Genomic DNA, 25,734 nt, shown 5'->3' on the forward strand with positions numbered 1-25,734 from the left:
TTTTTGTGAAAACTTTTGAGTCAGAACTCCAATTTTCCATTAAAAAACAGTTTTGATGGAAAATTTCCAAGGAGTCCTATTGATCACAGTTTTGGAAATCTCCATGTATCTCTCCATCCACACAGCAAGAAGACATTTCCTGGTGTTAGCCAGAGGAGTATTAGACTCTAAGGGTCTGCTTCATTACTGAACCACACTTTGTGTAATCATTTACACTAAAGCAAAGTGATTTGATAGTTTACTCCTACCTCCTACTCACGTTGCATTAGTGCAGATCACTACCCAAGGTGCAGGGCAATACTATACCAGGTCTCATAACTTCATTCCCATTCCTGAAAAATAGAAAGCTAAAGTAAAAGGTCCCAGGAACACTGGGTACTGATGTACAGTTTGTGCTGCTCTTAGCCATCAATACACTGCTATTTAAGGGTGACTGATCCTCTTAAAGCTCTAGATTATACATGCTATAAGAATACTTTGCCTTTGTTTGAGATTTTATGCTATGACGCAGACACCTCCACAATTAAATATGCTCTTGAACCTTCTGTCTCCAGCTAAATAGACAATAACGAGGAAGTTATTAAAATATTTAGGTAACTTTACTTGGGATCTCAGAAATCTTCTTGTACTTAAGCCTCACAAAGTTAATATTAAACTACATTAAAGATACTGGTCTGTTATATAACCAAAAGAGGAAATTAAAACTAAAATCCTAACTCAGGGTGTGCTTTTAACTCACACATGACTAAATAACCATCAAGGGTATCACTCTCAAGTATATTGTTAGTATTTGTATTACAGTAGCTCATAAAGCTCCCCAACCAAGATCAGGGCCTCATTTTGCTCAGTTCTTACCTTAGATATAACCACACACCAAAAATCAACAGTAAAAGAACATGATTAATGTTGCAAAATGTCTAGCACTCAAAAGTTAGGAAATGGCAGGATTACAGTTGCCCAGGGAACCTTAATTCAGCCTCCTTGTGCCTATATATCATGATACAGTCTTTAGTACATGCTATTTTTTCTACACACTCCCTGCCTTATTCAGTGCCCAGGATGGGGGGGTTCTCACTTAATGAGCAGCTACTCGAAACTGTGTTTTCTCATTATTGTTCAATGGGTGGCCCTAGGATTTATTTTCCACACACTACTCAAACTCAGCTCTAAAGACGGAGTTATTAATTTCCTATGGTGCTCATTGCTAGAGCATCTGAGTGCTTTGCAAATATGAGGTAAGGGGGTGCCATTATCCGCATTTTACAGAAAGGGAACCGAGGCACAGAGATTAAAGTAAAAAGTTTCCACTAATTTTGGGTGTCCATTCTGAGGCCACTCAGACCTTACTTTTCAGCGTATTTAGCATGATGTAGCACTTTATATGTTCAAAGCACAGTGCCCATTGACTTCAGCTGCCAATGAGCAGCGCTTCTGCAAGTCAGACCCCAGGGTATCAAGTTGGGCATCCAGAAAATGAGGAACACAACCTGTGAAAAGTTTGGTTTAAGTGACTTGCTCAGCATCACATAGGAGCTCTGTGGGAGTGACAGAATCCCATTTTCCAGGGTGACATTCAACTGCCTTAACCACGAGATCATGCTTTCTATTCCTGCAGTATCCTGCTCATTCACTACACACCTTCCCTGCTCCAAAGAGCTTACCATTTAAACAAGATATTGTGATAGGAAGTGACACAGGGGCCAAGTCATGCAGCACAGCTGGGAACAGAACTTCGGTCTCACAATGCTCAGCCCAGCAGCCAATACACGGGACTACCCTCTCTCTCCTTTGGTGCTATGGCCATTTTTGAAACGACTAACTAGAAGGCCTTAAAGGTCCCATTCCAATGTCAGTGCCTTTGCACAAAATCCTAATCAAGTCACAGCCCACTCTCTCAGGAGCACTGGCCAGCAGAGGTGGATTGTTAGGGGGAGGAGCACACTGCTGCTCTCTTTCAAGGGCACGGCTAGTCAGACTCAAACCTACTCTCCTGCAGGCTGTTGCTCAGAGCCCCAGTGAAGTCTTGTAAGCAAAATGATGTGTATATAGAATCACTGGAGAATAACAAATCAAGGGCCCCAAATCCTGCAGATGGACTTTGGCCCCAGAGGTCTGCGCTTGGGCTCCAGTGTCTACCCATGTAGATTTGAAGGAAGGGTTGGAGGACATGAATCCTCAGTGGTGCCATTCAGATTTGGAAAACCTGACCTATGCAGAAAGGATGAAAAAGCTGGGCGTGTTTAATCTGGAGAAAAGATCAGCGTAGAGAGACGTAATAATCTTCAAATAGGTTAAGGGCTCCTCTAAAGAGGATGGTGACCAGTTGTTCATCAGGTCCACTAAAGATAGGACAAGTAGTAATCAGCTTAATCTGCAGCAATGGAGATTTAGGTTAGATATTAGGAAAAAACTCTATCTCTAGGGGTAGTTAGCTCTGGAATTGGCTTCCAAAGAAGGGTGTGGAATCCCTTTCCTTGGAAGTTTTCAAGAACAGTTTAGACAAAAACCTATCAGGGACAGTCTAGATTTACTTGGTCCTGTCTCAGAGCAGGGGGCTAGACTAGGTAATGTCTCAAGGTCCCTTTGCACCCTCTATTGCTATGATTCTTTACAGTCACTGGCTGGAGAACAACTGCACTTTCCGTAGAAGGAGAGATCTTGCTAAAACTGGTTAGCAAAAATATTTGAATAAGAAGAAAGAAGAAGCTAGCGCTTTTCACAGCTAGGGGTATAGTTGCCATTGTTCAGATGTCGTTGTTATAGAACTGTAGCGAAAGAACTGACTGGCACTGGTTTCTGAGTCACAGCTTTTAAAGTATTACATAATCCTTGTTCCTGCAGAAAGCAAAACAGGAGGTCTGTAATGAAAGCAAAACTGGCTTGAACTGAGCTTTTGTAACTAGTGAATGGAACCTTAAATGGAGCTCTTGATCGTACTCATCTCTTTGCTGCTAAGGAGCAGAGTGCAAATATTTATACAGTAATGCATGTGTGTCCAGTTCCCATAAAACCTCCTCTCCAATCTACAATGAAAGGTTGCCAAAAGGTTTAGTGCTTGTTAAATTTGCTGCATGTGCGAAGGTTCCCATTAAATATGCTCAGTTAAAGGTACTTGCACTATTAAACCAAATCCGGCATGAAAGAGAGAAAACTCATTGACCTTAACTTAGTCAGTCAGCTGGCATAAACGGACACTGCTGACTTCCAGGGAGCTGTGACAATTTACAGCAGCTGAGGATCTGCCCCAGGTGTACCACTGAAATATGCTTTTTACTTCAATTTTTTTTTAATGGGACAGATTCTCGACTGCAGCAAAGATCCACCCAATGCAACTGGGACTGGAGTTGGGAGGGCAGCAGGGAGCTAGTTACAGATATATATTTTTTTCTACCCAGCCCTACCCTAGCCTTAGCTCCATCATAGGTTAGAGCAGCCTGGATAGTGCTCTAAACTACGCATCTGACAACGGGGCCCAAGGGAGTTTGGTGCCATATGGCCTTGCCCCCAGTAAGTCTCCCCCTTAATGCCAACCCATATGCCAAGGCTGCTGCAAGAGGAGGTGGTGAAGGTGTTGGGCTTATGTCAGCTGTAGGCCAGCTGTGCTGCCTATACAAACGGTGTCATGAATCTGCTGCTCCTGTACGTGTGTGTGAATGTCAACAGGCATGGCAATGGGGGACTTACAGCGAGACTTGAGCAAAGCACATAGGAATTCAGGCAGCTGCTAGGCATGCTTCCTTGACAAGGTTCTGCCAATTCACCTTCAGCCTCAAGCCGTCTGAAACACCTCTGTTCCTGCACCCAAAGCCATGTTTGAACAGAGACCGCCAGGTATGCCAAAATCTATTGTTGTTCTGTAACGTGGCCAGGGGGAAATCAGTCTCATTTTTCTTTTTCTTTTTGGGGATGTAGGTCAGGAGGCAAAGGATAAACACAGTGGACTAGATTTTCTGATCTGAGGAGTGCAAACAAGTGGCCCTAAAGCTGTTTAACAAACCTAGTGGAAAATTCTGCTCTGGGTAGGGGATTCTATGAGTCAGGCAGAGACACTCATGTGGCTCATATTCTGGGACATAGTGCAGTGCAGGCCTGGTCAAAAGAAATCTTTCCACCCTGGGAACCCTCTAACAGCTGCTCTCTTTAGCAGTGGTCTCTGAAATGCTGATGGATAATGTTTATCTTTGGCTCCATCCGCACTTAAACTGGGTTCCATAACCTCCATTGTCAGCAATGGGTAAATGGATTAGAGAAGCAATGAAGAAAAGGTTCTCTCTTGAAGCTCTCTTTTTATTCCACATTCAAAGTGACTCCCTCTTTGTTTAACTTCATCTATTTTTGCAGATAAACTCTGGTAAGATATGTATGGAACGTATGTCCTGTGCACTTATTTGCAACTTCTAAAACAGAATAAACTGCCTTTCCTAGCGATTCACGGTAACACATCAGCTTCCATTATCACCCATGTAACATGAACACAAGAAGGAAAAAGTTTGCAATTACAGCCTTTTGCAAACCCAGCTCTTTCCCAAGCTTTGTGTTTTGCATTTGAATCAATATGTATGCAAGATAAAGTACACAGACACTGCTACAGAAAGCCATTATTTACATAAAGTCCAAACCAACAGTACATTCTGATGTATTAGACCTGTTCCACACTGCAAACATTTCCATAAGCCACAGGATCACAGTGCATCCTCCATACAATCTCCTGTTTTCATTTTTGAAAAAGATCAATAGAATATGTGTGCAAAAAAGTCTCCATGGTGTAGACTATGGGATAGAAGTGACATGGTCAGTCACAACTACTTTATTTCTGGAGGTAAACATTTATCCAAGCCAAACATGGGTTATATAGTAAGAGAGCATTTTCAAAGGCACAGAATGCACTTAGGGGCCCAACTCCCATTGGAAGTCAATGAGAATTAGGTGCCTAACTCTTATTAATGCCTTTGAACATTTATGCTAAAAATCAGCTGAGTTTTCGGTCACTGAGAAATGTATTACTTTCTTTTACAGACTCGTACACCTTGGGATCCAATGTAACTAATCAATACTCCTTCAAAGATAGCCATTCATCTGTTTTGAAGGAATTGGTCATTCTAGACTGCAAACAAAAGTGAGGTGTAAGGAGGTGTAACTTAGAATTGTGTATACTCATGCAGACTCCCCTTAACCTTCTTCCAGATGAGCTACACATGCCTTTAAGCAGGGGCTTGTCTACATTTGAAATGCTACAGCAGCATTGCTATAGCGCATCAGTGTAGACACTACCTACTCTGACAGGTGGGGTTCTCCAGTGGGCATAGGCAATCCATTTCCCTGGGAAGTGGTAGGTAGATCCACAGAAGAATTCTGTCATTAATATAGCTCCGTCTACACCAGAGGTTAGGTCAGCTTAACTACATTTCTCAGGGGTGTGGATTTTTCACACCCCTGAGTGATGTAGCTATGCTGATATAAATTCCAAGTGTAGACCAGCCCTGAGTTGATTTAAATTTACAGGCCAAAGAATTGGAACAAATTACAAGTTCAAGTAAGGTAGGGTGGATAAAAATCAATGATTTAAAAAAAATCAGATTTTCTTATTTAAATCAGATTTTTTTGATAAAATGCTTTTTGAGGAAAAAACCTATCTAAAGATAGTTTTAATTAAGACACATTATAGCTCAAAGATATCTCATCATGGAATAGGGATTATAAATTCTTATTCTATAGCATGAGACAATATATTCATGTAATGTTTAAGGAAAGTTTTCTAAATGAGTTCCAATAGTTCATGGGGTTCCAGGTGCTTCTGTATAGATTAACCTAAATAATCTTTCTATCTACCCAATGGGACTCAGTTCTAAGTCTAGAAGAGACCATCAGAGATAGTTTTGTAGTTCTCAAACTGTGGATTTGTGTCTCCAGAGATAACATGCTTGTTAACAGCAAAAATGTTTTTAAATAAATAAATAATATAATATATAGAGGTGAGAAATAACAGACCTCAACCCTATTGTCCCTCTGCAAATCTGTGTACACAGTCAGTCCCTTACTTCTCTCTAAAAGTGCAAAGTTTCAAAAAGATCAACAAATAGAAGATTGTTGGGGGTGGAATAGCTCTGGACAAGAAGAAGTCTGGAGATAAATGTGAGAAGGGAGGGACAGGCAATAGAAACAAAAGTGAAACTGTTTGAACAGCATAGTCCAGAAGTCTTGAGGTCTTTCTGAGTGTAGCCTTCATTGATTTGAGATCTACCATACCATTCTCTCACTTGAAGGGAAAACTTGTAATGGCAGCAGGCCATAAAAGAGATCCAGCTTGGGTCTCATCTATCTCTGAGTTGTGAAGAATATGTATTAAGGTTATAACAACCAACAAGAATGTACTTGTATGTAGAAATCCATGATGAAATTGGGTCTTCCTGACTAGTGATTTAAATAATGCTTTAAATCAATTTGATTTAAATCAAATCAACCTTGGAGTAAGGTGAGGGTTACTTAACGTTCATCTTATTCTTGTTGGGTCCTCAACAAATTTCCACTGACTTCAAAGTTCATTGGATCGGGCCCAATTTGGGATAAACCAGCTTAGGTCTGGTCTACACCTAAAATTTAGATTGACCTAGTTATGTTGCTCAGGTGTGTGAAAAATTCACACCATTCAGAGACATAGTTAAACCAACCTAAGCCCCACTATAGACAGTGCTAGGCTGATGGAACATGTCAAAACAATGAGAACAGGTCCTATTGACTTCAACTGGAGAAGCAGATACAAATGAGTATGTGTGTTAGGGAAAGGAGGTTTAAGTTAGTGTGAGTGGGGTCTAACACACACCAGCTTCTGTATGACTTCTGAATTTGTCTCTCACCACACCACTGACCTGGGATAACTCTGCCCCTGTGTACTTGTTATTTAATAACAATTAATATATATGCATATAACTCAAGTTTTATTTAATGATATATTTTGAAAAGTCTCTTTCCCTTATTTTAAATATAATTATTCCCCTCTGAATTTTTTGGTATTAGCATTGACTTGTTTTACACAGCTGGCTGGACCTGCTAGCCTTTGTCCAGAATTCTTTTTGAAACAATAGCCAATTCCTAATTACCACCAATCTTAAAGAACATGCAGTGTGGTGAATCCAAAAGGCCGTCGATGAGTTCCGACAGACACTGTGACCACCCAGATTTCCACATGACTGAAATGGAAAGAAAGACAATAGCGTAGGTCATCAATAGAGTGGCAGATATACTCTTCTTGTTTATCTGCTTCTGAAGACATGCAAATTCCTTGCATGTATCTTCTGTTTTTATAATAGGTGCAGGGGAGTTGTGGGTGGAGATGCCTTGCTTCCTGGCAGTCTTTTATTATTATTATGTTTGCTTGATGGCCAGCTGTTACGAGCCCTTTCTGTGTAGTAAGCTAGTTTGGCTCTTTCTTTGAATACAGAATTCGATTTGGAAGGTTGAGAGGCAGCTGAGATTGTACTGGGTTGTTTTGTCATTCTAAGGGGATGAGTTAGTAGGGTTCATACATGAGGTCCTCCCCCCGCCCCGCCTTCATTCTTCTTTCCATCTGTATCACTCAACAAACACCACATGAGTTATTCCAGCTGGCATTGAATTCACAGCAGATTCACAGGGCCAGCCAGCGTCCATATCCTCTCTCGGAGCATTTAATTTCCTTTCTGTTGCATCCACGGCAACACCTGAATACAGTGGACACATAAGACACCAGACAAAAGAATACTGATTGACACTAGCTTGAATTCATATGTTATTGACAATGCTATAGCACATGGTTCTGGATCCATCATCAATAGTGCGCTCTGATTCCAGGCTTCACTTTTTAAGTTTGCATATTAGATTTCAACATACAAATGGCTGAGTCACAAATTTGGATTCAGAGCGTCAATTCTCCAAATACCTTGCATTTATCTTCTGATTTTATAACAAATCCAGGGTCATTCATAACCCAGGTTTTGTCTAGACTTGTCCCAAATACAGGCGTGTAGTTTTCTACGTCTGGATTTTTTAAAGCACTCCTGTAACGCTGAAGTGCTCCTACCTAAATGTATTTAGTACTATTTCTTGAAAGAACTTTAACAGAGCATAGAAAGTTATTCTCCAGGCACAGAGCTACAGCTGGGAGTCTCCTGAAGCTTTCATGTTGATTTAGTCATTGATCTCTGAAGAGATGAATTCACTGATGTCGTACTCTGCAAGAGTTGTTATCCCTAATGGCAAGAATACAGAGATGCTAGCAAGGGCTCAGGAACTTCCAAACAAGGGAAACTGCTGTGACAACAGAAACCTACTTAAAAAATCCCCAGGCTGTTTCTTGCTCCCCAGCTTGGCAGAGGGTCAAGGTGCTAGGTAGGGGGTTCATTCCCAGCCCTCAGCTGAAGAGAGGGTGTATTGTGCAATTGAGAAATTATGCCATCGGCCAACTAACTCTCCTGGTGACGTAGCGGATTCTGAAAGGGGCTGTAAGCCTGGCACAGATGCAGCAAGGAGCTTCAGAGCTAGAGAAATCAAGTGTGTGTGTTTAGGAAATAGGGCCCTCCTAACCATGCTAGCATGCAGGTGGAAGATCCTCAGAGAGCTAGAGAAAGGGGAGTACACAGGGCTGTTATTTACTGAGCGTCCCTCCTGGGCAGAGATCCCCAGCAGAGCCCTCCCTCTGTTCTCTCTCTTCAGGAGTTACTCTTCCTTCTACCCACCTTTCTAAAATATACATTTAGTTATTATGGCCCTTATTCTGTAAAGCACATACGTCTAACCATATTCAGCAGGTGCTGAAGTGTCTTTGAAGTCAATGAGATTTAAGCTTGAGCTTAAAGGTAGCTTTGGAGAGGCATTTCCTTCAGGCCATTGATGGTATCTTGGAAGCACCACAGGTTCAAAGGGACAGTGTCAACATGAAATCAGCTCAGTTTAAAAAATGCAGGGTACAAGTAGTTGCAGATCCTACGCCTGGCTCCCTACTGAGGTCTGAAGTACTCATTGTAATAGTATCCGAGCACCTCAAAGTCTTTAATGTATTTTTCCTAACAACTCCCTGGTGAGGTAGGAGAGCACTATTACCCCATTTGACAGATGGGGAACTGAGGCGCAGACAGGCCAAGTGTACGTCTACACTGCAAAAAACAACCAACCTGTGGCAGCAAGTCTCAGAGCCTGGGTCAGCTGATAGCTCATGGGGCTTATGCGCTAGGGCTAAAAACAGCGATGTAGCTGTTCCCGCTCAGGCCAGAGCTCTGGCTTCCAGACCTACCCCCTCACCAGGTTTCAGAGCTCGAGTGGGAATGTCTACACTCCTATTTTTAGCCCCAAGGGGGCGGGGAGGGGGAGGGCAAGGCAGTCGACCTGGGCTCTGAGACTCACTGGTGCTAGGTTTGTTTGTTAGACATTCCTCAATGACTTGCCCATGGTCACACAGGAAATCTGACAGAAGGAATTGAGCCAGGTCTCCAGAGTCCCAGGCTAGTGCCCTATCCACAGAACACCCTTCCTCTCCCATTATTGAGTGAAAGACCCACTCTCACGGCAGCGGAGGGTGACACATGGACCATACAAGGTGAATAGCAAAACTGACAACGTACTGTCGATGCATAAAGTAAAACAATTTGAAAAACGGAGGAACATATTTCTAACCCCCATCCCTCTTATGAGCATCTGGAGCGCTATCTGAAACAATAGTGAGTAAAAATCATGTTCCAGTACTGTGTGAATTTTGTAAACATGGTGTCCCTCTGAGCTCAGGAAGTTCTCTTGAGCCCCTTTTGTCCTCTGGCATGTTATTCTGTGGATGGGCATGATCTGGCCCCTGACCATTTATCCTTTAAGCCAGAAAAGATGGCATCCTGTAATAGCATAGCTAATCTGACAGGTAAGCACCCAAACCGAGTGAGATTTAAGGGGCTGGAAGGTGGTGTTAGGCATTGCACTGGCCAAGGCATGGTGTGGAAGCTGCACCATACTAGAAGGCACATAGCTGTGACTAAGAGGTTCCCCACCTGAGACATAATTCCCTCCCTGCTCCCCTTTTGCCCTGCTGAGGGAGTAGGTGACTGCAGGCATGGAGGAGGTGCAACTTGCTTATCCCCTTCTATCTTGTCAGAGAGTAGCTGAGGAGGAACTAGGACTAAGCTCTGTCCTCACCCACTTGTTCGCAGCAGGAAGTATCTGCAGAGCAAGGGCTGTGCTCCAGACCAGGGTCAGACGCAAGAATCAGACTACACTTGCTTGGGAGGGAGAGGGGGAAAGGACACACTTTCCATAAAAATTCACAAAACACGTATTTTCCTAACAGAAAATTTGACATTTGCCAACCAGCTCTTGTTCAGGTGGGTCTGAGTTGAATGCACATGGAAATAGAGAAAGGCGTTCCTCTTCTGGTTGGCCAAATAAGCAAAGTGCCCAATCTAGCCCTAGGTTATTTTGTTTCATTCTTTCATCAAATCTTCCCTTCCTTAGACATAGTCCTTTGCTCAGCACAAACTGTTCAGTACTTTGAAAGTGGCATTTGGCCTGTCTCTACAATCTTTGTTTGTTACTTTTCACACTAGGGTTATCCTGTACACTTTCCAGCAAATGGAAGGCAGAAAAACCACAGTCACAAAACCCATCCTCCCAGTCCATGCAGCTATTAAAATGACAAAAGAAGAAACAATGGAGGTTCTAAATTGGGACCCCTGTTTTGAGGTTCTGCTTTTGTAGGATGTGCTTATGTAGGTTTTAATAGGCAAGACTTGATACATCTTCTGTTGGAACCTTTTTCTGGCCTTCTTGCAGAGAGATTGTCATCTCTTCTATCACGTATATGTAGGTTTTCAAAATCCTCTGCACACTTTATTGTCTATGTTTTATGTTTTACAATACTCTCTACTCTGAAACCTATAAAGAAGTGAAATAACAGGAGTTCACTTTGATAGAAATTCACTCGAGCAGAGAACGTATATAATGTTTTTTCCATAAAGGGGATGAAAGGAGATGCAAATCCATCTTTACTGCCTATACTCAATAATAAGTTCAGTGATACCATCTTAGACCTTCGCAATGATCGGTTCTACAACTGGAGCTGGAAAATGTCTCTCTGCCCCTGGAAAATTTCTAGCATTTGTTTTTCTTCATTTTCAGCAGATAACTGTCTTTTAATTGATTTTTGCCCCCAGGTTTTGTGCATTCAGTTTTCTGATGAAAAATTATTTTTTAAAAAAGAAAACAGACACTTTCCATGAACATTTTGGGTTTTTTAAAAACCAAAATTTCTGTCCCCTTCAAAAAAAGTTTAGACCGAAACATTCCAGCCAGCCCTAACTACAGCCCTGCCTTTCCTCACACACAGTATATATGTCACATACACGTTACTGACCCCAGGATTTATGTCACATCGTAATTCACCCCAACACATTTAAAACAGACTAAGGGCCAGCCTGAAGGACCACGTTGGGTCTATTCTAGGCGTGAGGTACTCACTCTGAGTAAGGGCATCAGAGTCTGGCTCCCTGACGTAGGGGTGCAGGAACAGTTTGTATAGTGGGGGTGCTGAGAGTCATTGAACCGAACTGTAAACCCTGTATATGATGGAAGCCACTTCAAGCCAGGGAGTGCGGCAGCCCTCCTAGTTCCATCCCCTATATCTCGGTTTAATTTTTGAAATGGTAATATTGATGGTTGAGCAGGTGTGCTTGCAACGTGAAGGAAACCTGATACTTTGGGTTGTTGTAAATGTGGGGAAACAGAATTACCATGTACAAAGGAACCCCTTGTCTTTACAGGTTTAAAGAGAGAAAGCTACAATATCACTGTGTGCCTATGCAGGCAAAGTAATAATGCCAAGACAACTGCAAAATGATGTGGCATAAGAGAAATCCACAAAGGAAACTTAACGATGGCAAGACAGAATCTTTCTTCCCAGTCCAGTTTGTGGCCCTGATTCTGCAAGCAACTCCTTGCAGGGGGTCTGACATGTAGCAGTAATATAAAATCATGAGCCTCGATCCTTCCAAGAGATCCCTGAATGCAGGCGCTGACATCATGTCAACGTTTCACAACTCCAACTTATTTCCCCCCCGAATCTAGATTGACTTATGGTTGCCTTGGAAATCCTGGCGTTGTCCTGTCTGCATCGCTACATTAATCCTCTCCAGCTAGCCATTCTTCACATGTCCAGAGTTGGTGTTGGGATTCATGCCAAAAACAAAACCAAAGCTCATCCCATTGCTAAAGAGTTGGCCTCTATTTGCGTCTGACGAAGTGGGTATTCACCCATGAAAGCTCATGCTCCAATACCTCTGTTAGTCTATAAGGTGCCACAGGACTCTTTGTCGCTTTTTACAGATCCAGACTAACACGGCTACCCCTCTGATACTTGGCTTCTATTTGATATCTCACGGACAAAACACCAATACTCGCAAGCATTTTCCCTATTTTCAGCTAGGGAGATTTATACAAATATTCCTCTGTACTTATATAATGCCTTATCTACACTAGAAAAGTTTTGCTGATACAGCTATGCCAGCAAATCCTCCCAGTGTAGATGCAGTTATATCAACAAAAGACAGCTTTTGCCAGAATAGCTTATCCTGGTTTGGCAAGTAAAAAGCTATATTCCTCTTTGGCCCTAACAATTCTAAGAATTTTTTGGAGGGCAGTCTGAGACTGGAATGAACTCCCCCCAAGAACAGAGCACCATCACAAGCCTCATCTTCTTCCACTCCAGGTGCAAAGTGCTTTCCTTTTGACCTGGCCTTCCCTAACATAAACACATAGTGATGTGTATGTTAAAAGTGAACAACATTACCAAAACAAGACATCCCACTGCATATACTTCTTCACTGTGGGGCCAGGATGAGAGAACAACCAGATGTCAGTCACATTGCTTAATACACTATTGGAAGTGATCAGATACTATGGTGATGAGCACGATATAAGAACTTATATAGAATTGAATATGAATCAGCTGCAATAAGCCCTATTAATATTCATCCATCAAATACTACCTGTCTTTACCTGGCTGCCCTTTGGATTAAGTGGGAAATCCGATGTTCTTAAATAATCCTGATTGTAAAGACATTCAATCATTTGTTGTGTTGCTACAGATGGATTCTTTTTTTTTAAAAAAGAAGCTACCATACTAATGTTTATTACATTTGATTTCTCTAACATTATGAATATCGAAACATCAATAGCAGTTTGGAGGCAGCTCATATTAATTCTTCAATGGCATGAAAATTGCTTGAGTTACGTCATTTGGAAGAACACATGTCTGGGGACATTATGGAATCAGATTCTAATGCTTCCTTATCTTTCTTAGTAAACATTCACTGTTCAGATGCTTATGCTAAGAATATAAATGTCTTTGTTGGCTTTGTTTTTAAATTTAACTACACTAAATTTTCCAGTTCCAATTCAAAACAATGTCACCAATAGAAGTTGTGATGGGTATTGATCCTCTCTTTCTTGCACACTTGAAACTCCTACTGAATGAATGACACTGGATTCAGTGAGATTTGTGGGTGCACTAGGGATATATGATCTGACATGATAAGTTGCAAAATTATACAGTTCAGTTTTGAAAGGTGGGTGCCTAAATATGACATCCAAATCCAACTTCAGGGCATGAAATGGAAATGAATAAATAATCACAGTAATCATTAATACCTTGTGCTTCTATAGTTCCTCGCACACAAGGGATCTCAAATCACTTTATAAATATTAAGCATCACAACATCCCAAGGATATAAGTATTATTATCACCATTTAACAGATTGTGAAACGGGGGTGCAGATTGGTCACCAGCACAGAACATCTGTTGCAGGGCTGGGAACAGATTGTCCCACCCACAGGCTGGGCTGAATGATCAAATGCTGGATTTAGATGCCCTATTAAGGTATCTGCATCTGAAAACTTGCCCCTCCCCCAGTGTCAGATTGGTATGGAAATGCCTTTTTGAAAGGTTAATGTTAAATACTGAAAATATAAGGTGGTGGACCCCAGAGAGGGACAGGTCTGGGGAAACTAATACATGCAAGAAAGTACAACGCAAGAAGACAAGAAAAGAAAGATAGAGTTGATGACAGTTATGGTTTCCAAATTTTGGACATTTATGCTATATTTGTGTTTCAATAAATTAGTAGTAACAGCTCTTTACTCTTCAGTAGCACCTTTCAGCTGAGAATTTCAACATGATTTACCAACAGCTCATTTAGCCGCACATCACTCATGTGGTAGGAAAGAACGATGAAGGGATGCCATCATCCACCACTGAAATGTAGCCATGTGTATTCTCTATCAGCACAGCTAATTGCGGGATTGAGTCAGAGAGGTGCCGAGCACCTGCACTTGACATTGACTTCGGACACGTAGTGTAAAATGTTGGGGGAAGGGAGGAGGGGCAGAATGTAATTACTTGAACTGGAATATGTCCAGGAGACCACAGTTAACATTGTTAATCTCACAAAAAGTGCCCCAATATCTTTACCTCAAGTGGTCCTAATCTCACTTTTATATCTTACCCAAAAGATGGTACTGTACCTCCAGCGGTGCAGCGCCCCTTAGTGCCATGAAAGAGGAGTGCCTCATCAGTCAGAAGCAAGAGACCCTCCCACTAAATAACCAACATCACTTTTACTACCTCGGTAGTTCAGAAAAGGCCATGCAAATATTGCAGTGGTACTATGACACTTGCTGTGTCTTTGTCAGCTCAGTTGCATGAGTGAGTGATACGTGCAGAGACAGAGATTTCCAAGGCTGTGGCTAGATGGTGGAAATCCTCATTCAAGTACTGGTCCAACTTCATGATGCTTATTTTGTGAGAGCTGAATAGCTCACAGCACAAGCAGATATCTTTTCACAACCAGGGACTTTTGTCTTGGATGAATCTATATTTCTGTATTTAGAAATACCAACAGATGATAATTTGCTGTAAGAGAACAGGGCACTAATAAAATTGGTGAAGACACAGCACATTCAAAATTGCAAAGTTCAAAACACTAATTCAATGGGCTGGGATTCTTCTGCTTTTGTGAGGGAGGTTTAGTCTGTCTGAACTAATCCTATATTCATATATAGCGGCTTATCAGGGATTTTAGAAAATCTTATGGCTTTACAGTAGCATTGGCACATGGTAAAGCTATATTTCCTTGCCATAGTGAGTTTAACTACACATTTGATTTGAAGTAACGTAAAAATCTAGCAAGTGAAATGCTACCACTTTTTTGTTGCCGTTTCTATGGAAATCCTTGAATTAAGACTTCTCAGCAAGCAACAATATGTAGCTTTAACAAAAGGTAATACAGCCTAATAAACAGGAGTTGGTATAGAGTGAAGTCCTACCCCAACTCAGAACAAATTCCCCCTTCAAAACATGCAGCCACAAAATGCTAGCTAGCAATTATGAATGTCAGCCCATTTAAGCAAGTTTTCAGAAAGGGCCTTTAGAGCCTGCGATTGCCATGTATTTACTATGGTTTGTTCATTTAGCCTACTCCTCCCCTTTTAAATGCTTTTAAAACACTGGGAGGTATGTTTTGTTTTTTTGAGTCAACTGAGGACTTCTGTGCAATTCCTTAAGGGTGAAATTCACTTTAGTTCAGAGGACTCCTCTCAGGCCTAGTGCATAACTTAAGCATATACAATATTTACACCGGAGCACTGCCACTGGTTTCCAACCAAGATAAGGGCCCCATTGCGCACTGTACAAACACATTGTAAGAGAGAGTTTCTCTCTCTCCCCCTTGAGGTGCCTTCAGTCTAAATAGACAAGACTAATGGGAGTGGGAAACAGAGTCACTTCCTCAAGATCATGCAGTGAGTCAGGTGGCAGAGCTAGAAATAGAATTCTGGTCTCCCATCATCTATCCCCCATCTACTTCTCTATCCCCTAGACCACACTGCCACTCCAAACTGCACTCTGCCTCACAGTCAGGGTTAAATGATGCAGTTTTTACTCAGACCTTTGTTCACAAAGGGAACTTACTGCCATTGCTAAGTATCGAGATGAGGGCTTAAAACACTGCTGAAGCTAGAAAGTAACAAACATATCCCACAGCTGCGACTTAGCAAGGCACATACTCATTATCAACAGGGTAGCAATTTGAAAGCAAGATAAGTGCAGTATGTGCAAAGAGCTACATGGCTGTTATTTTAATGTGTTGGAGATCTCTGGGCCATTTTTGGTCTGTTTCTTTCCTACCAGAATGGGAGAGCAGCATCAGAACAAACTCCCCCACGCCACTAATTTGTTGAAGGGCATAACTGCAGGAAAATGAGAGCTCAGTCTAAAAGGCTTATTCAGTCTTTGGTTTCTCAACTGAACCAACCAGCCGGAGAGCCAATGAGCACCAGATGAAATGGGGGATTATGGTTGAAGTGGGCAGCTGGCCACTGGGAGCTGGATGGAAGTCATAAATTGAAATGTACAGAGAATATTTAAAAGGAAGTTATCAAGGTATTTTATGTCATCTTAAAAAATTCCATGAAGTGCTTCTATTTTGTTTAATCCTCAGTAGCAATAAGCAAGGCCCCTTTCATAACCTGTTACCAGTTGAACTATTTAAGTGAGAGGTGTGTTTCACACATTCAGCCCAGCCAATGGGACATCTCACAAAGAAAACTCACCTTAATTTCACAGCAGGAAATTGACATTTAACTCAAGATGGCCACCACATAAAACAACAACCCTTTGTCGGTCCAACCAAAAAACATGCGGTCAGAGTTAGGCTCCTGACTAAGCCAGGTTTCTCGGGTTAAGAATCCTTTCCCACCCTGCCCCAGCTTCACCCAGAACTGGTCCCTGAAAGAAGCAGCAGGCAGTCCTGTTATCTTGCCTGTTGGGTCTGATTGGTTTCTGCCTAGTCCCACCCCTTTTAGCTCCTGGAGGATCAATCCTTGTTGGTTCCACCAGCAGCTAATCCTGGATGACCGCTCTAGGCACCTCCTGGAGGTCTGAGCTTGCTGCTATTTTATCCAGAAGGACATCTTCTTTGGACAGACAGAACCCAGGGGGTGGGGCCTCTATCAACAGGCAGCAAACGCCTGGCACACCTCATCAGAGAGTGATTTTAAATCTGTGAACCCCTAGTGTGGGCTGGCCATACTCACATAAAGACATTCATACCAGTGTAGCTTATTCCCCTCCTGTATGGGAATAGCTATATTGGTATTAGCACCACCATACCAGGATAACTGCATCCATACTAGGGGATTTGTACTGCTTTAATTATACTGGTATAATTGTCCATGCTAGAAAGTTGTACTGCTTTAACTATACTGGTATAGATAAAGTAGTAGAGTTTGGTACAGTTCTGGACAAATACCAGTATAGTTAAAGCAGTACAACTTTCCAGCACAGACAAGTGCTAAGAAATTTTTTTATCGGCCATGGGTACTTCATACTCATTTAATCTTTCATTTACTGTAAACAGAATTGTACATACTTTGTAGGAAACTACTATCAGTGTCAAGTGATTATTTACTGCTCTTAGTTCCACATGTCAGGACAGAGTCCATAAACAGTGCTGCTGTTGATTACTTCCTTCAGATCTGAACACTGTGCTTCTATACATTGTTATAATAAAAACTCAGGGACACATTCTGCTTTGAGTTATCCCATTCAATCCTTTATGTCACTGGAGGTCTGTAAGAGTGAGAACACAATCTGACCTACTTCTGTCTAACATTTAGGGGTGAAATCCGTCCTTGACTGAAGGGAATAGGCATTTTGCCATTGACTTCATGGAGCCAGGATTTCACCCTAGGGGTTGAAGTGCCAATCAAACAAAATCTACACAAATTATAGGAAAATGTATTGCTGACATATTTCTGCCCTCTAGGAATATTTGCTGCCATAACCTTACAAGTCTTTATCTCTGCATGTATAATTACTCTATATCAATGAGCTAATAGAGATACAGTGAGTGTGTCATTGTACCATTAAAATATTTGCACAACCTTTTCTAAACAGCTACAGATCTGCTATTATGCCTACAGCCTGGCATTTCATATGACACCTTAACAACAGCAAAGAAATGTCTTGTGATCACACTCTCTGTCCTATGTAGTTCTTTCTCTATTTTTAGGTTTTCCCCCAAATCTATTCGCAGCAAAGCTTAAAATACCTTATTCAAGGTGGTTATAACTTGCAGTTAATTGATTTTGGAATAACTTAATTTTTCTTCTACTGAAAAGCAAAACAAAAGAAACACTAAAAAAAGAATGATTTCAGTGGAGACTACTTGCAGAGCACAGTGCTGCTAGGTCTAATGACTGTTTTGCAAGTCTTGCACTGTTTTATATTTTATTTAAATTCCCAACTTTTAGAGAGAAGTGATTATATGAGAATCTGTGTTTTCATTTTAAAAACAGGTATAGTCCTATCCCTCACGGTTGCAAAGGAAAACCTGAAAAAGTGACCCAAGTGCACCCTAAGAGCTCCAAAAACAGAGGACTAACAAAAAGAACCCAACATACCGTATATACTCATTCATAAGCTGAATATTTTTGGTAAAAAAGTGACCATCAAAGAGCAGGGGTCGGCTTATAAACGAGTCTACACCAAAATTTGATGATTTTAAACTCTAGGGAATCATTGAATTGAATATCTAATACATTGTCATTTTGTTTACCTGGAGCGTCTGCAGGCATGGAGCCCCTTAGCTCCCTGTAGCCGCTGATCACCGTTCCAAGCCAACGGGGACTGTGGGAACTGGTGCACCACTTCCTGCAACTCCCATTGGCTGGGAACAGCAAACCGAGGATACTGGGAGCTGAGGGGCTCCATGCCTGCAGACGCTCCAAGTAACCAAACGTCTCGACCCACCAGCGGCTTACCCTGATGGGCCAGGAGCCAAAGTTTGCCAACCCCTGAAATATAGGGTTGGCTTATGAAAGGGTCATACAGTTTTTGCTATTTTTACCTAACCATCTTATAGGGTTGGCTTATAAATGGAGGGGCTAATGAACAAGTATATATGATACATTATTTTAAAAAAAAGTCTCATGAGTTTTACACCAATCTCATGATTTTTGGCAGCTTGAATTGTGAGTTTTAAATTTTTGGGGTTGGAAATAATGATAGCACATTACCATTCAACTTGAATAAGGATAGCAGAATCTGGCTTGTAATATTGTTATATCTTTTTTCTTTTCTCCCATGTTTCATTCAGAGGATCATTTCTATTAAAACAAGATTGGAGTCAAATTCACCCCAATTTAATGCAGAAGGCATGTAAGCTGCCCCACCCTACGATATCAAGTCTTCCGCATCCAGATGTAGATTCACACCAAAGCTGGTTGATTTAAAAAGGGTAGAATTTGGCCCAATGGTTTTCAAATTTTTCTATGAAGTGTCAGCCCATGTTTAATGAGTGACAAAAGAAGACATAAAGCTACCCTCTAAGAGACAGATAAATGCTAGTTGTCTGACCTTTAAATGGTTAAAATGAGGCTCTGTAAGTCCTAAAACTCCTGGACTGGACTACAACTAGTTACAAGCATTGCTGCTAGAGGACTAGAGTTGTGTGAATAATTTACACTGAATAATTTAGTTGTCAAAATTACCCGTTTCAGCTTCAAGTGTGTTTACTGACTATGTAAGAGATCAAAGTCTCCATACAATGCAACGTTGTAGCAACAGATGATAAACTAAAGTACTGCATTTCACCCTGAGATATCGCTGGATCACTGGATCACAACCTTTCCAGTCTACTGTACCCCTTTCAGGAGTCTGATTTGTCTTTCATACCCCCACGGTTCACCTCACTTTAAAACTACGTGCTTACAAAATCAGACATAAAATACAAAAGTGTTGCAGCACACTAGTACTGAAACATTGCTTATTTTCTCATTTTTTACCATATAATTATAAAATAAATCAATTGGAACATAAATATTATACTTACATTTCAGTGTGTGGCATATAGAGGTGCATAAGCATTGTGTGAAATTTTAGTTAATATTGACTTCCCTAGTGCTTTTGATGTAGCTTGTTGTTAAACTAGGCGAATATCTAGAGGAGTTGATGTACCCCTTGGAAGACCTCTGCATTCCCCCAGGGGTACACAGACCTCAGGTTGAGAACCACAGCCCTTGATTCTCAGAAGTGTCATGTGGTAAATGTATCTTTATTGCTATAATTACTTTAACAGCTGAACTGTAAACACAGCTATACATATGTTTTTAAGGTAATAAAAATGTCATTCAAGTTACTTTGAGTTGCACAAAATACGAAGGGCATGGCTATACTGGAGAGCTACTCTCTAATATAGTTACTCTAAGGGCAGGTCTACACTACAGTTGAGATCGATGCTCTGAGATCGATCCACCAGTGGTTGATTTAGTGGGTTTAGTAAAGACCCGCCAAAATGACTGCAGATCGCTCTCCAGTCGACCCCTGTACTCTACCCCCGGTGAGAAGAGTAAGGTAAGTCAGACACCACACAGTGTAGACCCCACGGTAACCCGACCTAAGGTACATCTACTCCAGCTGCATTATTCACGTAGCTGGAGTTGCGAAGCGTAGGTCGACTTACCACAGTAGTGTAGACATAGCCTAAGCCTACTGAAGAGATCTCTCCCATCAGCTTGACTACTCCAGCCACTGCGAGCAGCAGAAGCTATGTTGGCAGGAGAAGCTCTTCGACTGATATAGTGCTGTCCATACTGGCGCTTATGTTGGTGTATGTAAGTTATGCTGACATAAGCTCTAGTGTAGAGATAGCCTAAGATACCTGACACTGGTCAAATTTACATGAAGAAAAGAACATATTGGACCAAATTCTGCTCTCTGTCACCACACTAACTACACCGACATCAAGGAAGTTATTCTGGTTCTGCAAGTAAGAACAGAAACTGGTCCTTATCTGAGAGTATCATTACTGAAATCAAAGGAGACTTTTCTCTATTAGAATATTCCAAACAGGAATATTATATTGGTTTGTTTGTCATGGTCATCCCTGTGATTATACAACTATGGACATGTCCCATGTTCATTCGAAGCCCTATATTGACCACCTCTCTCCTTCTTTTACATGAAGGACCAAATTTGCTATAAGTGGGTGTATCTCCCACTGAAGCCAACGAGAGCTGTGTCCGATACTAGGAGGGGGTCAATTTTGCATGACGTCTCCATGAGGCCTGTAATTTTTCATACTTAGAACCCCTTCAGAGTACCCAGGGGCACAAGTCACCAGGCTGTAGTATGTGAAAGGTGGTATGGGCTTCTGCCGGTGAAGCAGAAATAAGCATAACATTTTAAGTGAGGGTACTTACCCATTGGAACAATTTACCAAGGGACGCTGGTGGATTCTCTGTCACTTGAAGTCTTTAAATCAAAACTAGAGGCTTTCCTAAAAGAGATGCTGTAGCTCAAACAGAAGTTATAGGCTGTATGCAGAGATTACTGGGTGGGGCTCTCAGGCCTATGCTATAAGCATTTAGACTAAGATTTTCATAAAGATACTTTCTGGCCTTAAAAGCAATGAGAATCTGGTCCCTTGGAATTCAGGGTAGCATCAGCAGGTGGATAGGGGGATAATGATCTTCATGGCTTCTTGATTTTCATTCCTGAGGTCAGATTCTGGTGCCCTGACTTATGAGGAATAGAACAGTACTCACTGAAGTCACTGGGACTGTCTGAGGATTAAGGAGATACCTGACATGAGTAAGAGTATCAGAATCTGTCCCATAGGCTTGGATATCACATCTGTTCTACAACAGCTGCCTTGTGTCCATTAGCAATCGTTCTTTGTAGCATTTGTTGCTATTTACTTCAGGCTCTTTGTCAGACCCTGTTAATACCAAGGCACTCTGCTCTCTCAAGAACTCTTCCGTTAGATATCCCTGTTCCATTCTTTTCAGAGTCATCACCAGAGCAGTGGAATGTCTTCCAAAGTGCAGTGAGCTACATGACTAATAGTTGTCATGTTCATGTCAGGTTCTTTTGTTTGTTTCGAACATGTGGTTCTTTCTTCCTTTCTCCAACCTGAACATGTGTGGGTTTCTTTAAAAAAAACAATGTATGATATGTACCCTGGTCTAAGTGTTTACATGAGCAAAAGCAAGGTGGAAGATGTGTGCCTTGAGCCTGGAATGGAAGGTAGTGAGATTTGTGGTCTCCTCTTCACTGCCAGCTTAACCTTTGAAAAGTTCTATATTTATTTACTCTCACTTCTGCTCTGCAGGACCTTGGTTACGTAGCACCTAACAAGAGCTGGGTGAAATTTTTTTTGTCTGAAACTTATTTTTCAGCAGGTTTTGGGCTATCACAACACTCTGGAATGCTGTAGGTAGGAATTATTTTTAATGAGGCTAAAATATTTGTTTTGTTGTACATTTAACACCTTCCCTTGATCTCTTTCCAGTGTAATTTTGGTGCAACTCAAGGGGGAGGGTGGGAGGAAGAAAAGGGGAATAACACGGGCGTTGTATGTGAATGGTGCCTAGACGCCACCATTTTATTGCCGCATTGGAGGAACGCAAACAATGGTGACCATTACAACCCATCAGAAAGGAAAGCTCTATACTCACTGCAGGTTTCCATTCAAGAGTACAGCAATCTCTTTTATGAGTACAGTGACACTTGTTCCTTAATGCCTGTAAGTTGGGATCCACAATCAATCTGTACCCTTAGCATAAAAACTCAAGCAATCTGCATAGAGAAGCAGAGGAATCTGTGATTGAGGCACTAGTCTAGGACTTGGGAGACCTAGAGTCAATTTTCTGCTCCACCACAGACTTCCTGTGTAGCCGTGGGCAATTTAGTCTCTCTCTGTGCCTCAGTTTGTCATCTGTAAAATGGAGATAATGGCACTTCCTTAGCTCATAGAGGTGTTGTGAGGGTAAGTATATTAAAGATTGTGAAGTGCTCAGATACTAGAGTAATGGGGGGTTATGTAAACACGATAGATAGGAAGGTTTTCATTGATGAAGAAGGCTCTTAATGTGTAGTCTTCTTGCATTTGTTTGGAGATCATGCTGTTAATGTAGATACTAGAAATCTTGACTGTACAAATGCCACAGATAGAGATCAACCTCCACAACTTAATACAGCAAAAGGAAAGCTCTGGTGAGAAAGGCCAGGGAAATTTGCATATATAAATGCATGTATGCAAATAGAACTTGACTGCACTTGCTGTAAAGGATCACGCAATACATTTCTCAATAGTGAGGACATTGATTATGACTCATTCTTTCTGCATTAATGAAAACTTAAACTAGGATAAAACTTTCATAATGAATGAAGGTATCATACCCAGAACTATCCGAGATCCGCATATAATATTCAGTGGAAGACAGTAACACAGAAAGGTGCACTCAGAACCAGTTTACAGCAGTGGTTAACGATCATATTGTATCTGATACAAAACAGGCTTGGCTCTGCCAGCTCTGAGGAGCCTACAAATGACATTATAAATGTTACACTCTGATAGCAGCCGCAGCAGGCTCAAATCAGATACACCTCATCTATATGCTTGTAAAATCCCTAAGGATTTCTTTTTCCACTTGGGAGATACACAGCCTATCAAGGTCAGTTGCAGTCTGGCTGACAGAAGCACTACGCAGACATCCCATTATCATACAGCTGAGTCCTGCAGGGGTGGGTTTCATTGAACAATGCTGTGTGCCTGTAAAAATAAAGACACAGAACTCAAATCTCATTGATACAAAGGCCCCTTTCCAGTGCAACAGTGGGGTAGAGGGTCACTGCTGCTCACGCTCAAAGAGTATGTCTACACAGCAAAGAAAAAACCGTGGCTGGCCCATGCCAGCCAACCCGGGCTCATAGGGCTCGAGCCGCGGGGCTGTCTCATTGATGTGTGGCTTTCTGGGTTCAGGCTGGAGTCCAGGCTCTAGGACCCTGTGGGTGGGAGGGTCCCAGAGCTCAGGTTCCAGCCCAAGCCCAGAAGTCTACACAACAACGAAACAGCCCTGCAACCTGAGCCTGAGTCATCTGTCATGGGCCAGCCATGGGTTTTGCTTTGCTGTGTAGACATACCCTTAGCGCCAATAAAAATTAGGCCCTCTCTCTCTTATGGCCTGACTAGTGGGACTGCAAGTCTCTAGGACAGTATGAACACAGAACAAAGCCAGACACAAAATAACTCACTCGGTGACACCACCACATCAAATCAGTCAGTGTTTCAACTTACCTTGCTGGTGTATTATCCATTTGCAAACTGAAAGTAAACATGGCAGATGAGGCAACCTTATCCATAGATACTAGAGCTCAGAAGCAACTGAGGGGGCCCTTAAACCACAGTAGTTCTTTTCCCTGGGAGATCAGAAGAATTTTCATAAGCAGAGACAAGTCCTTTTGCCCAGCGGGTACCAGGGCAGTTCTGTTGCATCACCACCAACCGGATTGGAGGCTGGGAATCCGTAGGAACCTCAGGAGCATATTCCTTACTGGGATCTATCCCCCTACAGTCATATAGCACGCAAGAAATCAGGAACACCAAAAGCAGAATAACATAACTAGCTACCAGGATGATCAAGTTCAAGGTTACAGGGTCAATTTCCAAGTAAAAATCCATTTCATTCCATACTACTAACCGAGAACTCATAGAATGAAGCTTCATGCGCATTAGTGAGCAATGGCTAGCTGATCAGAATAAATGTACTGGCTTTGCGGTAAAAATACATTAAGCCTCAGCACTCCTGCAGCAATGGATTTTCCTGAACTGGATGATTAAAGCTGCTCAGTTTAATAACTTAAGCTCCTTCTTTTAATACCACGTTGGCTACATTGGCAGAAGCTAAATTTGATTCCTTTACCAACAGCAGACTATCTATCTTGCTATTAGAACCCATCTTTCTTTTTTCTTGGCAGGCATGCATCAAACAATGCATTTGTTTTATTTACTCAGCTCCAGAGATGGCTTCATGCACCAGGGCAAGTCATTATGACTATCAGAAGGTTTTACTGAAGGCCACAGATAACAAAACATTAGCTGTACAAAGCTGCAAATAAGTAAAGAGCTGAATGCAGGGGGAAAAGATGAAACAAGGCAGGACTTGAACAGAAGATTATTCCAGCTGGGATTTATAGTATTTCACACATGACTCTATAGACTAAAAAGACATTTTTTCAATGGGAAATGTTCTTAAAATGTAATGAGCTTGATTCTCATTTATGCTCTGGGACCTCTGTACTGCCCTGGTAGTATAAAGGAGCCTTAATGTGTAAATTACTATTTATTTGTATTGGTAGTGCCTAGGAGCCCCAGACATGGACCACGATCGCATCGTGCAAGGTGCTGTACAAACACAGAAGACAAAGGCAGTCCCTGCCCCAAAGAGTTTACAATCTAAACATAAGACAATAGGAGGATACAGACAGATGGGGAAGCACAAGGATACAATGAGACAGTGTTGGTCAACATGAGAGGCAATGGTCTCATCACCCCAGTGACCTTACCCTTGTCTAGTTTTAGGCATATCAGCAAAGGAGAGATTTAAGAAGGGAGTAGGAAGTTATGGCTCTTGGCATTGCCAGAACTATGGAAAAGGGTTTTAACGTAAATGAAAATCAGGCCCCTGGTGTTTACATTATGAAGAGGAAATATATAATCAGGCCATACCCCAGAAACATACTTCATTTCAAAGGATGCCACTCATTTGAGACCTGCCTCATCAGTGTTCCACATAAATCAAGGGTCCTCTCTTGCTTTAACAATCACAAAATTATTTACACCAAAAAATAAAGAACCATGAACTTGAAGTTGCAGAACGAGTCGTTTC

The 25,734-nt window shown here is 41.7% G+C and overlaps 2 protein-coding genes across 2 annotated transcripts in view; both read right to left on the bottom strand.

The window, feature by feature from the left end:
- The window catches only part of MMD (monocyte to macrophage differentiation associated), a 142,351-nt gene that overhangs the window by 41,111 nt on the left and 75,506 nt on the right, over positions 1-25,734 (bottom strand). The gene's annotated exons all lie outside the window — the stretch shown is intronic.
- SMIM36 (small integral membrane protein 36) lies at positions 24,243-24,527 on the bottom strand. Its single transcript, XM_050919189.1, has one exon. The coding sequence runs from the start codon at positions 24,525-24,527 to the stop codon at positions 24,243-24,245; it is 285 nt and encodes a 94-aa protein (XP_050775146.1).

This window comes from Gopherus flavomarginatus, chromosome 12 (assembly GCF_025201925.1).
Source record: "Gopherus flavomarginatus isolate rGopFla2 chromosome 12, rGopFla2.mat.asm, whole genome shotgun sequence".
NCBI lineage: Eukaryota > Metazoa > Chordata > Testudines > Testudinidae > Gopherus > Gopherus flavomarginatus.

Bases quoted from the DNA above. Each gene is read 5' to 3' on its own strand.
- SMIM36 (XM_050919189.1), bottom strand. From the start codon at position 24,527: ATGGATTTTTACTTGGAAATTGACCCTGTAACCTTGAACTTGATCATC.